This window comes from Syngnathus scovelli, chromosome 12, assembly GCF_024217435.2.
Source record: "Syngnathus scovelli strain Florida chromosome 12, RoL_Ssco_1.2, whole genome shotgun sequence".
NCBI lineage: Eukaryota > Metazoa > Chordata > Actinopteri > Syngnathiformes > Syngnathidae > Syngnathus > Syngnathus scovelli.
The window spans coordinates 7,420,693-7,436,485 of NC_090858.1; the positions used below are offsets into that span (position 1 = coordinate 7,420,693).

Here is a 15,793-nt window from a genome sequence, read left to right on the forward strand (position 1 = left end):
ATAAGCATTTTATCTTTGTGTATTTGAAGAAGAAAGTGCACCATGAGTCAAAACCATAATGAACATTCATTGCTGGGAGCATGCGAACTGGGACTGCTAATTACCTAGTGTTCAAATCACTTTGCAACATTTCTGAAAATGAGAAGATTAACCAGTTATTATTATCATGTGCTAGTGTGTTTAGGGTTGTTTAGTGAACCAGGTGGTCTCTGTCGATGATCATCTGGGTGTCTTAGAGCGGCTGATCTGAGAATGCTGTGTAGCTCTTGACGCGTCCGAAGATGAAAGGTGTGTACATCTTGTTCAGGTCAAATGCACTGATAACAGTTTCCCCAGTCAGCCTGAAAAAGATTATAAAAGTATTTATTACATTTATTTTTTCCTCTGCAAGAATTGGGGATTTTTTTCAAATAAATGTTTAAATGTTATCATGTTTTATTAATTATTGTTTATGTCGGCAATTAATGAACATAAATTACTACAACCATTCGCTCCCTTTGCAAGAACAAGCATGCTTGTGTCTAGCAGCTCATACTTGTAAGTGATGTGGCAAGAATGGTGGATCCACGCCAGCTTATTGAAACTCTGGCGTCCCCCAGAGGACAGAAGAAGTCCCACGTGGAAGGTGTGCTCGGTCTCAGGGACTGGGTTCCGCCTGCAGAACCGATTCTTTTGCATCTCGGATGATTTCTGGCCATAAGTACACTCACATAAATGATTTGATGCATCAACATTTTAAAACAAATATGTACTTTATGTTTATAAATCCAAATATGTTGTGGTTCATTCACGAACTTTAGATTCTTTGTTCAATCATCTCACCTCCTCCTTTCTCTTGCGTACGACTGCGTAAACTTTGGTTTGGTTGTCCGTCTCCTGGGACAGACGGAAGTGGCCGAACTTGATGGCCTCCATTCTGCAGAAGCAAGACACTTGAAATAATAACGTCAACTTTCATTAACCGACACGCTTGCAATTTCCAACTCAGACTCCTGACTGTGAGTCCTAGTCAAAACTATTTCCTGACGAGGGGTAAAGTCCATTCTAACTCCATTAAACAAAATATGTCACGACAATTAAAAGAATGTGCATTATTATCAGTAAAAAACAACAACAACATGGCCTCACCTGACATTTTGAGTGCGTAAGCGAGGGACAATCGACAGAGGCTCCTCAGGTGTGGTCAGCATGAGCACGCTGCCATCAGGGAAGAAGCGCAAGTACCTGACAAAAACACAAACACACTATATATTGACTTACAAGTTGACAAGAGCCAAAATAGTGTGTGTGTGTCCCAAATCTACCTGTAGAAGTCGACGTGGTGCCAAGGTCGGTAGAAGCCGTCCAGAGATTGCTCTCCTTGACGAATGTACGATGTCCTGCTGATGTAGATGCCTGCTCGGGCAATGCGAGAACAAAGTTTGGAGGAAGGGGGGGCGGAGATGGTCTATTGAAGCATTGCCACGGCGCATAGATACCATCAAAACGGACACGGGGCCTCTGCAGGAACATCTCTCGCCAAGACAGGAAGTGTCCCAGCTTGGTGCAGTTGCGCCCCCACACTCTTTGGCAGGCTGACCGCCAAATCTCAGGATCCCTGCCACACAAATAAAAACAGAAAAGTAGTAAACATGAAGAACGCGGTTCTTTTCAAAATGTTGTAATGTTGTGCGGTGCTGACCTTGCACAAATGTAAAAGCCACGACAAACCAGCGACAGCTGCTCGAGGGCTCGCATGTCCAGGTCGCGTGACACAACCCAACGGAATATATACATGAGGATCTCCCGTGGCAAGGCTGCGGAATGCAATACAAAGGTGAGGATGTGGTGACAACCGTGCGGAGCAAAAAGATGAAATAATGAGGAAGCGTGCTACCTGACATATGCACCTGAGATTTTTCAAACTCAGGCGAACAAATCTTAGGAAAGGAAGCGGCCAACGTGAGCTCCTGCTCAAAGTAGGTAACCAGATCCTCAATCTCTCCGTCGGCATCCCTCTCCTCCTTACTGTGATACGACACACAAAGCTGTCTTAGGGAGCCTAGATAATGCAAGACTTGCAAATTTTAGAGCGGGGGTTTATTGTGGGCAGCCTACAGTGCACCTTTGCAGTAATCATGAGAAATTGGCCTTTTGTGTCTTTGGAGTTCGACTCAAAATGGGAGTATTGTATAAAAAATAATTGGTGACCTCCAAATCTTTGAATGGAGTGTCCAGAACTACGTTGGTGACGTCAAAGTCTTGAACAAAAGAGCTTAACTACAACATGGAGCATCTTACTAGTTTCCCTCAACTTGATTGGCGTCAGGGTGGCTGTAGTTGATCTTTGATTCGATATCGGGCACAAGCTGCATAGCCAGGCGATAGAACTTGATAGCTGCCAATAACAAAAAGCGAGGCATTGAACTGATTGCTCAAGCACATTTACAATCTCACAAATATATTTAGATCATTTATTCACCCTCATAAAATGCTCCATTCTGCTCTTCCTGAACAGCTCTCAGGAACAGCTCAGCAGCCTAACGGGAAAAATTGTAAAGACTTACAACTCACACAACATTAACAGGCCCAGTCATCAGTTTTGCGGGCATACCTCTTCCTCCCGAGCAATTTCTTGCGTCCTCCTCGAACCCGTGACTCGCAGCAGCCTCGTGTCACAGCTTGGCTTGAGCTCAGACATCCACTTAGCTCGGAAAGCATTGAGCTGCAGCTGAAACATTACATGTTAGGTAAATGGACTATTAATCATTTTTAATGCAACAAAACATCCAACACAAAGTTTAAGTGGAACGAGCGCCTTATTAAACAATGAGTGCCGGTCTATACAGAGCAAGGCTATTTTACCTCAAGATTTGGGTCATCAGAATTCTCATCTTCCTCCTCCACCGTGTCACCGATATCCACATTTTCTTCAGCCTAGTAAAAGTGAATAAATATTAGCCAGGGCATTTAGCACCGTGACTGCTTAAGCTGATAACATTCAAACTTGTGCAGTTATTTGACTGTCTACTTTAAACCAGTGATTCACAATCGGGGTGCCAACAATCCATTTTCGCTCAATTTGTCTGCAAATTAACATTTGTTAACTGCAACTGTATCTTTGTTCTTCAACCTATGTGAGCAATGTATGGTGACAGGGAGAATTTGGTCATATGAAATCAAAATGTTTGTGATATAAAATGTGTAAATGTCAATTAACTCACTAAAGTTTGTGAAGTGCCCAACTAAATATGATCATTTCAAACTACTGAAGTAATGCTACTACATCTATAGTGCATGACCTTTTTGGCATATATTAGCACAGTATCCTTATTAGTACCCTTATTTTTATTTATGATGTACTCTCAGTATATTTAGAAGACACCTCAGCTATAAAATCTATTATATACAATCTGATTTCATATTCATACTAATTGTGAATGATTTACATAACATTTTACTTGGGTAATTTCTTACATGATGCTCAATCCACTAAGCATGGATCTAGTGGATGTTGACATTGAGGAGCTAGTTAACATCCACCACTAGCCAATATTGATCTTGACCTTTCTTTGAATCATCTTGATCAGTTCACTGCCCTGCTGTCTTCAAAACCCTCCCAAGGAGCCTCCCCTGCTTAAAGGACCTCTTTCTGGAATCTTGCACCCTGGTGCCAAGACGGTCAGCTATCTGATGGTGGCTATTCATAGTCAGGCGTTATTATTACCCACTTGAGTTATTATAAAGTGCCCTTGGGTAATCAGAAAGGAACTACACAGATCTGAGCGTTTATTATTAAGTATATATAACGTTCACATAATAGCGCAACCTGCCAAGTCATATTTGAACGTTTATGAAAACAAGTTCAACAAACAACAGCAGTTCACTCGATTCAACTTTGCGGATTAACTTTGTTTGACAATCTACACAGACATGTGGGGAAACAACATAATTCTCATCAGGCACATTGGTGTTACTGTTGATATTATAACACTGAGGTAAACATGACTAAGACAATTATGCTAATGCAGCTAATGACATTAGAGTTCGATAAATTGATATTTTAGTGTCTTGAAATGAAATGCTGCAAAATATGTCCCAGTGTTGACAACTGAATTAGTTACTCGTGTACTTGCAGACAGCTGACGACAAACGTGTTGACTAAGCGCTAGCTAGTTGACGTCAATACGAGCGTGCTAACAGCTAACTCGCGCCGTGACATACCATGACAACTTGGCAGAGAAAGTCCTTTTTAGTAAGCGCGTGTGTCTTCAAAAACGTTCAGCGTGGCGTTTACAAGTCACGGTCAGAGAAACGGACCACGCAACGAACATATTTGCGAGCTCGCAAGAACGCAGCCATTTCGATGCGCGCTCCGAGCAGATCTCGGAGAGTTAAGAAATCCGGAAGTGTGCCTGCCTTATTTGGCTTGTCTGTTTACGTTTGCACACGTCAACTTAGAAAATGAAGCCAACTAAGTTGTTTTGCTACACAATTAAATAATAAATCTTGATATCTGCAGTAACCTTGGTCAACGATGTGGTCAACATTCAATGCTGCCGTCATACTTTTCGAATGAATTGTACAGCGACAAACTACACTTGCAGCCACAGATAGTAGGAGTTAAATTTGTGATATGAACATTTTAACCAACGCGATTTTCATGACATTTTCGCGATAAGCTTTTAAACAACCTGGGTAAACATTGAGATGGGGAAAATATTTATTACTTAACCAGGGTGTAAAATGACACGCCCACTCACTTCCGCATATGAGCTATTTAAGCCCCGCCCTCATTCAAAACATTTGTACCACATTGTAAGGGATAAACATAAGTTCTATATTTATATTGTCTTTTTTTGAAGAAGGCATTAAAACAGCTAGGTGAACTCAGCGTAGGGAAGATTACAACCAATACAACATTGTATCTTTGGTGCTGTGATTTGTTGTGAAAGTGCTGCAAGTGTTGTATCCAAATCTCGCGAGTTTTGTGTGAATCCTCTCTCAACGAGATTGGGCCTGGTTTTGATTATATTTGTGTTGTGTGGAGGACACACGGAAGATGGAGATGCCGTTAGCTATTCTGTAAATATGTCATTTTTGCTATATTTTTTTCTCATTTTTTGACTATGTGCTCTTGCGGAATTGAGACGAGGAGGGTGAGAATTGTTTTGATTTTTAACTCCGCTCTGTTCTGTTGCATACTGCAGCGTTATTCGTTCCATAGACAGCCACTTCGCGTGTTCCAATTTGCTCTACAAAACTAAGATCATTCAAGCAAAACGTAGCACACATGTTTGGGGAAAGCGAGTGCGGCAAACAGCAAGTACTGTACATTCAGGAATTTTGCACAATCGTGCTACGTCTATATTCGCTTACCTGAAATGATTCACATTTCAACATTATCATTACACATTCGTGCATGCTTGTTTGTACATGTCGCCTTACCTCTTGGGGAAGTACAGTTCATACGCCACATTACATTAATTGAAGTAATCCAAATCTGCAACCGATTTAGTCAAATGTTGACGTCCAAATCCTCTTCGAGGGAGGATTTGATGCAAGGTGTTATGATAAAGTCAACGATAAAAAGGTAAAAACGATTGCACTGCAGTGATGTATTTCCATTTTAGCCCCTTCTTGTGGCTCACCCCATTCAAGATATTAACAATAATCATTTTCCTATGCTTTCACCTTACTAGCCGGGAGGAGTCAAACCCATGACACAATGAGTCCTCCAGCTCCACTTGTGTACTTGGAGTGGACATTTGGCTGCATTCAGCAGCAGCTGGCAAGCAAATCTCAGCTCCCCACCCAGTTGACTTCTGCCCCCAGGTGAGGGTATGGACAGAGGAGCACAATGAACAGATACAACACCCTCAAGCAGCTCGGCGATGGCACATATGGCTCGGTCATCCTCGGACGCAACCTGGAGTCCGGAGAGCTTGTAGCCATTAAGAAGTGAGTGTGTGTAGTTTGTACTTGACTGTGTCGTATAACTGGAAAGTGAACTTGAATAATGCATGGCAACGAGAACAACAATGATAGTATCCCAGTAACCTGAAGTACATATATTTTCAATTTAGAATGAAAAGAAAGTTCTACTCATGGGAAGAATGCATGAATCTCCGTGAAGTTAAGGTCTGTAAGGCATTCTGTTGCAGTTACACATTATTTCCATAACATAAAATGCAATTCAAAGAAGGCACAAACTTTCATCATTCATTAACACAACGCTGCTTGCTTAAGGCAGATTTTGCATTTACGTACAAATGCATTTAACAGTAATTCACGTTTTCAGATATTACAGCAGCACTTTCACATTAAACCCTGCTGTCAGCTTTTAAGATGTCACATCTATTCTTCAGGCAGTGAGTGTTGCTAAAGCCATTTTACCACACCTCATTGTGGTAGATAAGATAATTGCAGCTACTCAGTGGCGCCACCTGTTATTTTTCCTCCTTAGGTGGAAAAACAAGGAGTATATTTGAGGTGTGGCATTTATTTATCCAAGTGGATGTTTGTTGTCCTCTCTTTTCACATTCAGAATGTTTTACTCAACCCACAGCAGCTCTTATGAGTCAAAGGTGATTCTTGTGTGCTATTATCAGCCCCCCCTACCTTAAGCTTCTGTACCCCTTTTCTTAGAGCTTGACTTATAAAAGCAGTAGGAGATTTAGCCCAGCTCGAAAGTACAGCATGTCAAGGCATAAAAAAGTCCAAATCCCACTACGGCCTCTTCACTAAAATATAGCATGATGATACCTGAACGAACCATCCCTGTGCATCCTGCTTTGTGTTAACAGTTTTTACCTTTCTTTTTAATTGCACGCCCGTATGTAATTTCGTGCTAAAGAACTTGTCTTTTCATTTCAGTCCTTGAAGAAGCTCAACCACGCTAACGTGATTAAGTTGAAGGAGGTCATCAGAGAGAATGACCACTTGTACTTTATCTTTGAGTATATGAAAGAAAACCTCTACCAGTTAATGAAAGACAGGTACTGTATGCCCTCAGCATTTGGAAATCCACACTTTTCAATATTTATGGTTTTTTTTTTCCCTTCTTGCTTCAGAACTCGGTTGTTCCCAGAATCTGCTGTTAGAAATATTATGTTTCAGATCCTCCAGGGCCTTGCCTTCATTCATAAACATGGTATGTTTTACTACTGCACCTCTGAAGCACTTTATTGATCGTGACATCAAGTAACCAAATCCGGGCATCTCTTATAGGGTTTTTCCACAGAGACATGAAGCCTGAGAATCTTCTGTGCATGGGCCCAGAGTTGGTGAAGATAGCCGATTTTGGCCTCGCCCGTGAGATAAGATCTCGACCACCCTACACGGACTATGTGTCAACCAGATGGCAAGTGAATATTAGCTTGAAGATTCGTGCATTACTCACTCAAAAATTATCATCTGCAAAAACTCTTTAATATCTCATTGTACTCATTCTCCCCATACCATATTCCATCAAATATTGTCCTCCACTCAAATAGAAAAATGTATTTCTGAACAGGTACCGAGCACCAGAGGTCCTCCTCAGATCTATATCCTACAGCTCGCCCATTGACCAGTGGGCGGTGGGCTGCATCATGGCAGAGCTGTACACCCTCAGACCTTTATTCCCAGGCTCTAGTGAGGTGGACACCATATTCAAGATCTGCCAAGTTTTGGGTACACCAAAGAAGGTAACCTTTACAGTATTTGAGCAGGATCTAAATTAAGTGTAGCTGAAATGGAATTGAGTTCCGTTTTAATTAGATCACAAAAGAGAGTGTAATATGGATCTTTCCCCTTCTAGAATGATTGGTCGGAGGGTTTTCAACTGGCCAGTGCCATGTATTTCCGTTGGCCTCAGTGTGTTCCCAGTAAACTAAAGACACTAATTCCTAATGCCAGTCCTGAGGCCATCCACCTGATGACTGACCTTCTTCAATGGGACCCCAAGAAAAGACCAACATCTGCACAGGTGAGATCTGATGGAAACCATCGTGGAATCACTTTTGTGTTCAAGTCTGGCAGACAAGTTTCTTAAACCTCAAAGAAACAGCAAGAAAAAATGCAATACAATAGTTGTTTTCGCACTATATAGTCTAAATGATTTCAAAAACGTAAATAATGACTTGCATCATATTGTGCGCAGGCTCTCAGGTACTCGTACTTTCACGTGGGCCAGGCTTTGGGCACCCCTCAGCAGATCCTGGACCAAGGACGACCCCAACCTCATCCGTTGCCCGCACAGCCACCATTATTACAGCCCCAACAGACTCCACAGCAACAACCCTTACATCTGAGGCCTATGCCTCCCTCTCAGCCGCCGCCACCGCACGACCAACACTGCACCCCGTCCAGGCCTGTGCAGCAGCTCCAGCCCTCCCCTGTCCCAGCCCCACCAGCGGCATACCAACGCCATGTGGAGCTGGTTCGAGAGCAACAACCAAAGCACCTTCTCAAGCAGGAACCCAGAGAAGGAACACCACACACTCATCTACCTTACATTCTGGACAAGAGCAAGGTAAGGCCCTTCACAGTCACACTTCGGACTCCAACTTCTCGTTTTGTACTTGCCAATTCATGTTTTTGTATGGCCAGGTTTCCCGATATTTTGATCCAGATGTTCATATTCAATTTCAATATTTTTTTTTCTATTCACAGACGAGGCAAGAAAGTGACAACACAAACCCGCTGAGCTACCAGATGAAAGCGAAAGGAGGACGTCGCCGCTGGGGTCACGGCACAGGACACCTGAAAGGGGATGATTGGGACGACTACGAAGACACTGAATTGACACCGAGCCTTCTGGGGAAAAGCAACTTCTCCAAAGAGAAGTCAAGACAAACAGAGGAGCCGCTTAGAAGGTGAGACACCTAATTTACACAATCCTTTTGTTTTGCCTCATTTTTCATAATTTTTTCACTATTCACATGCTAGGCAGTGCTGAGCGCTAATGGATTTAGATGTTGGAAATTAAGGGAATACATTCTCAAATGCTTGTCCTGTCCTTCAGATATAGCGACATTCTAGACTTCAGTCACCCTAACAACAAAGAAGAAGCACCTTTAAATCTAAACAAGGCGTCAGGCTACCAGGAAGCATCAAGGACTGCATCTGCCAAACAACACTACCTGAGGCAGTCTCGATATTTACCAGGTAACGATTTATAAATGCTAAGCCGTTACAGTTAGGACTGTTAATCTTTCTTCATGTCCTCCAGGTATCAGCACAAAGAAAAATGTGGCCATAAACGCTAATAAAGACATGCCCGCAAGTCATCTTTGGGGTAACAGCAGTATTCCATTTGGTGGTACACTACCAAGCAGAGGTCTTCACGGTAATCTCGCTGTAACTATTGCATATGTTGACTTGTAGATGTATGTAGTGTATCTCGTTATGTTTTAATAGGAAAACAGTTGCATTTTTTGTTAAGGCAAGCTGCTATAAATAATGGTAAAAGTAGAAAAGTAGATAGAAAATAGTTTACTAACTTAAGGGGGCAATTACTTTAATACATGTCATAAAATTAGAAATACTTTTATCTTGCCATGTCTGTTAAAATTACTGAAAAATGACAAGGTGGGATTTATTTTGAATGTCTTTTATGGTAATTATTAAATATTCCAAGCAATTACGGTCAGATTGCCTATTTTGTTTATTGCATTTGCTGCTACCATTTGTAGAATCTTGTATTCATAAATTACTTTTTTCCCTCCGTTGAAAAGGCACAAACACATTCCCAGGAGGATGCTTGCCAACATTTTACAAAAAAGATGTCGGCACAACTGGTCACAGAGGTCATCAGGGTCCTTCTTTGGAATCAACAGCGTCAAGTTAGAATATTTTTTTTAATTTAAATTGTTGTAGATTTTATTGATGCACTAATTGCTTGTCCAATTCTTTTTCTTTTTTTTTTCTTTTTCCCCATTCAGATTATGCAACATGGCGATCTGGTCGGAGCCAGAGAACTGCCTCCACCAACATGGGCAACAAAAGCCCCCCTTGTTCATTGCCACGTGCACCAGTACAGACCATCCACGGGCGAATAGACTGGTCTGCCAAATATGGACACCGCTAGTTGCCTGGGAGACACTCTTTAATTTACCTCCAAAGAGTAGACCTAATTTAGTAATCAAAGGCTGTACATACATCTTGACACAGCAATAATATTTGTTTCACTATATGTACCATGGATGTTGCGTGTATGTATGTATATTTGTGTGAGGTTACATGCAAAAAAAAATGCACCTCGGTAATAGAAATATTTACTCTGCCTGTTGTTACATGTTTTATATGGTTTATTATTGGACCTGTTTACCAACATGTATCAAAGAAATGCATATTATGAGGGCATTGCGAGTTGTTTACAATGAATTACTTTGCTACTGTATATTACTTTCTATACAAATACGTATGTGGCTACTGTATATTACTTTACACATATGTTGCTTTTTTACTTCGTGATGCTGAGTTAAGTATTTGCTTGTTTTTTTCAATTAAAGTGATGGCTGTGATCTAAATATTTTGATTATGCAGTACACCATTACTAAACATTCATTCAATGATCGTGTTTTTCAAATTACATTTTGAAACAGGTGCTGGCATTACCCACCAATCTGTTTATGACCTTTAGTTTGAAAAATTGAGGTCTCAATTCACCTGTAATTCACTGTAATTATGTTAATTTTATTTATTTACACCTACACAATACATTAAAATGTCTCAATTTTAACATTAAGCAGACTAGCAGTAAACAATGTTTGAACATTTTCCAACTCCCTTTTGTTTTTAGTCACTGAAATACAAACATTGAAGTTTTGGGCTATAACTGAATTGCAAAAACTAATGTGAGCATTTTTTAAAAAATAATTGCAACGTTTAAATAAAAATAAGCAATAAAACTAAAATAAGCAACAATTTACATTTTAACTGAATATGAACACTTGGAACAAAAAGAACGTTAGAGAATGATTTTTTTTTTTTTTTTTTTTTTTTGCTTCTTTCAAATTATTAGAAAAAGGAAGGCAAACTGCCACATGCAGTGCCGCAATTGGATGTGTCTGAAGCTTGGAGCTTGACTTCCCTACGTTTCTCCTACAAATGGGCCTTGAGCTTGTTTGGAGGTTCTAGCAGGGGAGCGCAGCTACTGGTATACCGATGAATGGTCGTCCGACGGGGGGACGTCGTCCGCTGCCACCGAGCGCTGAGCTTCGGGAGGGACACACATGGAGCGGTGAGGGAGGAAGGGGACACCCGCCTAGCCAGCCAGATCAGCCGAATCAACCCTAGCGATCAATGGGGTGACAGATGTCGCAGCCAGATCGCCCTCACATCCATTCAAATTGAGGCGCCCGTAAGTATATAAAACCTACGTGGGGCAAACCTGTCTAGGACACGGTGCTGTCAAACTATCGCAATGGGTCGTAATTACTACGTAACATTCTTAAAATGTCAACAAATCGATTCATAAATACTGAATACTACTGAAAAATACGTAATAGATCGTCATGAAAAACTATTTCCCAGCATGCTTAGAGGCAAATATGCAAATATAAAGCGTTTGTATTGGCTATTCTCTACCAATCACATTCGACTTGAAACACTCCCCAAGTCCTCCCGTTTAAATTCCATTTCAGGTTGCATAATCCGCCCACCCTTCTTCCCCAATCTTGAAAAGGTGACGCGACTAAATTAGTACTTGTACTTGATATTGTGAAAGTTTTGATTGTCCATCTTCATATTTCTTTTCAACTTTTCAGACCAACAACTTTGCAGAATTGCAAATAGCCATGGCTGAAAGGGTAAAGCTGCACTACTTCAATGGGAGAGGGAAGATGGAGTCAATCCGCTGGCTGCTCACTGTTGCAGAAGTGGAGGTGAGTCCCGCAGGGAGAACTAATTTACCAATGGACATAATAATACCACTGTATACTATATGTCTACAAACACAGCTATTTTTTTTCATGCTTTTGTAATTCCAATTCGTGCAGTCTCATTGTACTCTGCAAATAATTCAAGTTACAGCTAGTCAATCTAAGACAACATCAAAGATAGAGCATCTGAGCACATTGCATTCACGCTTCTGTCCAGCTCATCCCAAACCAGGCCAGTGTGTGGACTGAGCGTGTCCACGCATCATTTTCAATATTAACATTTCCTTTTTATTGTAAGGTAGTTCTGACATAGCTTGGACCTAATGTTTTGCATTTAACCACCATTATTGCAGAACTGCTATGAGGTATTAACTCACCATGCTATCTGAAAACACACGTATTTGTCAGTTCTGGGTCGTATAGCTCAGAAATGTTCTAAACATTTTTGACCAGTACGACAGTAAATATGTCTAGACATAAACATACACCAGATAATGTTAACTCGTATGGTACGTGTCGTCCACAGTTTGACGAGTTCTTTCTGACAACCAGGGAGCAGTATCTCAAAATGCTGAATGGTGAGTTTTACTTCCCCAAATTTGACCTCGTTTGACTATGGACCTGATGCATTTTTAGCAGGTCAGTGTGTTCTTTGAGTGTTATTGTTGTACAACTTGGTGAACTCAAGTCAATAATGACTTACCTGAGATTAGCCATAACAATAAAATGCCACAAATGACCTTTGTGCAGATCAACTTTGTCACAATGATTCAGCTTATTTGACTGGGAGTGGCCCATGAACGCTCTCTTTTTAGATGGAGACCTCATGTTCCAACAAGTGCCCATGGTGGAAATCGACGGAATGAAGCTCATTCAGACTAAGGCCATCTTGAATTACATCGCAGAAAAATACAATCTGCATGGAAAAGATATCAAAGATCGTGTTAAGTATGAACCATAAATGTAATAACTTTGAAACAGTGGAACCTCTAATGTTGAACACAATGTTGATCTGTTACGAGGTATTTGTCCCAATCAGTATATATATTTTTTTCCATGTGGAAATAATAAAAATAATGAGGCTGTCATTGTTAGCCGTGAAGGCAAAAATTTAACACTGACCCTTGTCCTCAGGATCAACATGTACACAGAGGGACTGATAGACCTCATGGAAATGATCATGATTCTGCCCTTCTCTCAAAACACCCAAACCAAACTGGGCAACATCGAAACTAAAGCAAAAGAGCGCTACCTTCCTGTGTTTGAAAAGGTAGTCTCACAAAAGGCATAAAAGGTTGGCCTGCTCTAGACTGTTTAAAAATCCGGAGGTTGTTGCAGCAACTGTTGGATCACATTTACCTGGTGGGAGGTCGCTTGAGCGTTGCGGATGTGCTCCTAATGGAATGCACACTCATGCTAGAGGAGAAGTTTGTGGGGATCCTTGCAGACTTCCCTAACGTAAAGGTGTGTAAGCAACAAAGGAGTCATTCAAAAGTACTATGGGTGTGTAGACTTTTTATATCAACTAAAAATGCATGTGTGACACTCACCCATGTCTCCTCTCAGGCTTTTCAGGGCCGCATGTCGAAAAATCCAGCCATCTCCAGATTCCTGCAGCCGGGAAGCAAGAGGAAGCCTCAGCCCGATGACGTCTACGTCAAAACTGTCAAAGGGGTCTTTGACCTAAACATATCATTTCCATAAAATGCCCTCAACTTTCTAAATGACTGAAAGTTAAAAGTTAGTGATGAATTAGATTCAATAGTTCATTAAAGGCAAGATATACGTAACTAAATAAATCATCCTGCTGTACTTTGTTCAGTCAAAGTCTGTTGGTTTGTCAGGAAATCAATGCTGCAGTTTCCTCTGGAATTTATATAACATTTATTTAGTTTTCCTGGTATGACAAATATTCAAGAGAGTTTTCACCTGATTTTCTCTCAGGACCTTAGTACATCTATTAATAAAAAAATATGATGCAACAATCAAACAAATGTATATTTTCTTTTTTTATTGTGAGCATGTGTTAAATTTTTTTTTTTTTTTTTTTTTTAGTATTGCGTGGAGGGATCAAATGCTCTCACCGTCAGTTCCTCGCCATGCTCAAATTCCTGCAAAATATCGAGCCACTTGGAATTTAAGCAAAGCAAAAATGCTTCATCTGTATCATGAAAATAAAATTCGGAATCATGTATCATGTTGGAATGCTTTTCCGCGTCTCCTCTTCAATCACACCACCATCACAAGCAAAAGTCGGAACACCATCAACAAACTGCGGAAAGAAAGCGTCCACCGTGATACAAATGCTACTTGTGTGGACTTTGAAACAAGTCAGACAAATGAGTGTTTATGGATCAAAAGTTTAATTCTGACCTTAGAATTGCCATAATTCCAGCTGGCAGCAGTTTGCCAGACTTCTTGTACCTGGTGCCCATCACCACGGCAAGGAGCCCGGAGGCGACTGCAACAACACAATTGTGGCTTCAAGTTGGTGTTTACATTGGACTAATCTGCTATATTAATACATATTTATATGTGTATTAGAATTACTTAATCAGGTTTTTTTTTTTTAGCTTTTCCCAGATACACACACACACACACACGACTATCTGTACTTGTAAAAGAGTGAGTGTTTTCCCTCAGATACTCACACAGTGACACTTTGATGTCAGTGGGCTTGTTGGAGATGTTGTAGGCGCCAAAAGCAGACAGTCCACCAAAGACCAAGCCGGCCATCAGAGACATGACACTGCCTTGAAAAGGCACACGATGCTGATCACAACTTTTTTTCTTTCTTACATGAGAGAAGATGTCACTAATGGAGCTTATGTCTCTTAACCTTTTCTCTTGTAGCCCATATATCCTCCCAGCAAGATGGCAGCAGCGTAGCCATATCCAACCCAGTCAATGGCCATTGAGAATCTGTGCACACAGTTCAGTTTGAATTGGTTTAATATTGGTCTTGCACTACAAATTTTTGTTGCACTTCTTTTTAATAACCAAAATAATTCACTAAATGGTGCTCTTACAGTATATTCCTTGCCACCTAGTCCCTCAATTATAGGGCCATAATGACAAATATTAAATTACTGTTTTCGCAACACTGCAAGCTCTGTTGACTGTTGCTCTTGGGGTGCCCCCTTGTGGTCACTTAGCCCAAGCAAGTGCTTTATTGAGTTCTAATGTAGTTCGGCTCTCCAGTTTGACATTGCCGTACCACGTTACATTACAGTGTACAGTAGATGTGACATTGTAGTGCTCCAAAATGTTTTTTTTTTTTAGCTGTGACACTTTCTTCAGTTGGCCACTAGATGTTGCTGTTGATTGAACATTATAACGCAAGGTACAAATCACTGTATTAACTGTACGGCGACGGTTTTTAAAAACTAAATGTTAATTACATGGATGTACTGTATGTCATACTACATTTTCAGACTTTATAAGAACATACCTTGCGTTTAAACGAAGTAAAAGTCCAAGAAAATCCTCCTACTGCACTATACTTCCGTTTTCATTATAACACAATCGGACGCATGCGCAGTATAGATCGTGTTACATTCACGTACAGCACTCAAAGTAGAACATTAGCATTTTTCAAAAGTTTACGCAAAAATTCCCTTTTCTAACCTTAGAAAAACTCCTCCAGAGCATAATTTTACCACCATCATTATTCAATACAGTTTTGGTCTACTGCCTGAAACATAAAGGTCCAATTTGTCGTGGATACAATGGGGTGTGTAGACTTTTTATATTCCGTATGAAGGATTTTAATGGGGAAAAAAAAAATCATTTTCATTCCACTATTCCCATTTTTTCAAATAAATCAAAGAGCAATCAAGCGTGGTTTCCCTTTGAGAATGTGAGTCCATACGACCAGTAGAAGGGCGGAGGCTGACAAGCGCATTTCAGAACTGGTATAACAGGACTCTTTCTCAGTGAGTTGGATT

General features: G+C 40.7%; 4 protein-coding genes across 4 annotated transcripts; 2 read left to right on the plus strand and 2 right to left on the minus strand.

Moving 5' to 3' along the window:
• Window positions 1-3: 3 nt before the first annotated feature.
• Window positions 4-4,394, minus strand: fbxo9 (F-box protein 9). Its single transcript, XM_049737034.1, has 13 exons — window positions 4,204-4,394; window positions 2,845-2,916; window positions 2,594-2,710; window positions 2,462-2,519; window positions 2,281-2,377; window positions 1,877-2,007; window positions 1,682-1,796; window positions 1,479-1,597; window positions 1,305-1,395; window positions 1,129-1,224; window positions 823-916; window positions 536-690; window positions 4-341 (listed from the first exon to the last, which is right to left on the minus strand). Exons 1-13 carry the CDS (start codon window positions 4,204-4,206, stop codon window positions 233-235), a joined length of 1,257 nt encoding a protein of 418 aa, XP_049592991.1. The 5' UTR covers window positions 4,207-4,394; the 3' UTR covers window positions 4-232.
• Window positions 4,395-4,866: 472 nt separating this feature from the next.
• LOC125979012 (serine/threonine-protein kinase ICK) lies at window positions 4,867-10,487 on the plus strand. Its single transcript, XM_049737030.2, has 14 exons — window positions 4,867-5,138; window positions 5,682-5,940; window positions 6,066-6,120; window positions 6,856-6,977; window positions 7,053-7,132; window positions 7,210-7,342; window positions 7,496-7,667; window positions 7,781-7,948; window positions 8,123-8,494; window positions 8,635-8,837; window positions 8,987-9,129; window positions 9,194-9,310; window positions 9,699-9,806; window positions 9,906-10,487. The coding sequence occupies exons 2-14, from the start codon at window positions 5,840-5,842 to the stop codon at window positions 10,049-10,051; spliced, it is 1,920 nt and encodes a 639-aa protein (XP_049592987.1). The 5' UTR covers window positions 4,867-5,138; window positions 5,682-5,839; the 3' UTR covers window positions 10,052-10,487.
• Window positions 10,488-10,989: 502 nt separating this feature from the next.
• Window positions 10,990-15,428, minus strand: tmem14a (transmembrane protein 14A). Its single transcript, XM_049737039.1, has 5 exons — window positions 15,298-15,428; window positions 14,686-14,768; window positions 14,498-14,599; window positions 14,220-14,307; window positions 10,990-14,118 (listed from the first exon to the last, which is right to left on the minus strand). The coding sequence occupies exons 2-5, from the start codon at window positions 14,759-14,761 to the stop codon at window positions 14,076-14,078; spliced, it is 309 nt and encodes a 102-aa protein (XP_049592996.1). The 5' UTR covers window positions 14,762-14,768; window positions 15,298-15,428; the 3' UTR covers window positions 10,990-14,075.
• Window positions 11,733-14,038, plus strand: LOC125979019 (glutathione S-transferase A4). The gene is made up of 6 exons (XM_049737037.2): window positions 11,733-11,849; window positions 12,373-12,424; window positions 12,662-12,794; window positions 12,981-13,116; window positions 13,185-13,310; window positions 13,413-14,038. Exons 1-6 carry the CDS (start codon window positions 11,763-11,765, stop codon window positions 13,548-13,550), a joined length of 672 nt encoding a protein of 223 aa, XP_049592994.1. The 5' UTR covers window positions 11,733-11,762; the 3' UTR covers window positions 13,551-14,038.
• Window positions 15,429-15,793: the final 365 nt, after the last annotated feature.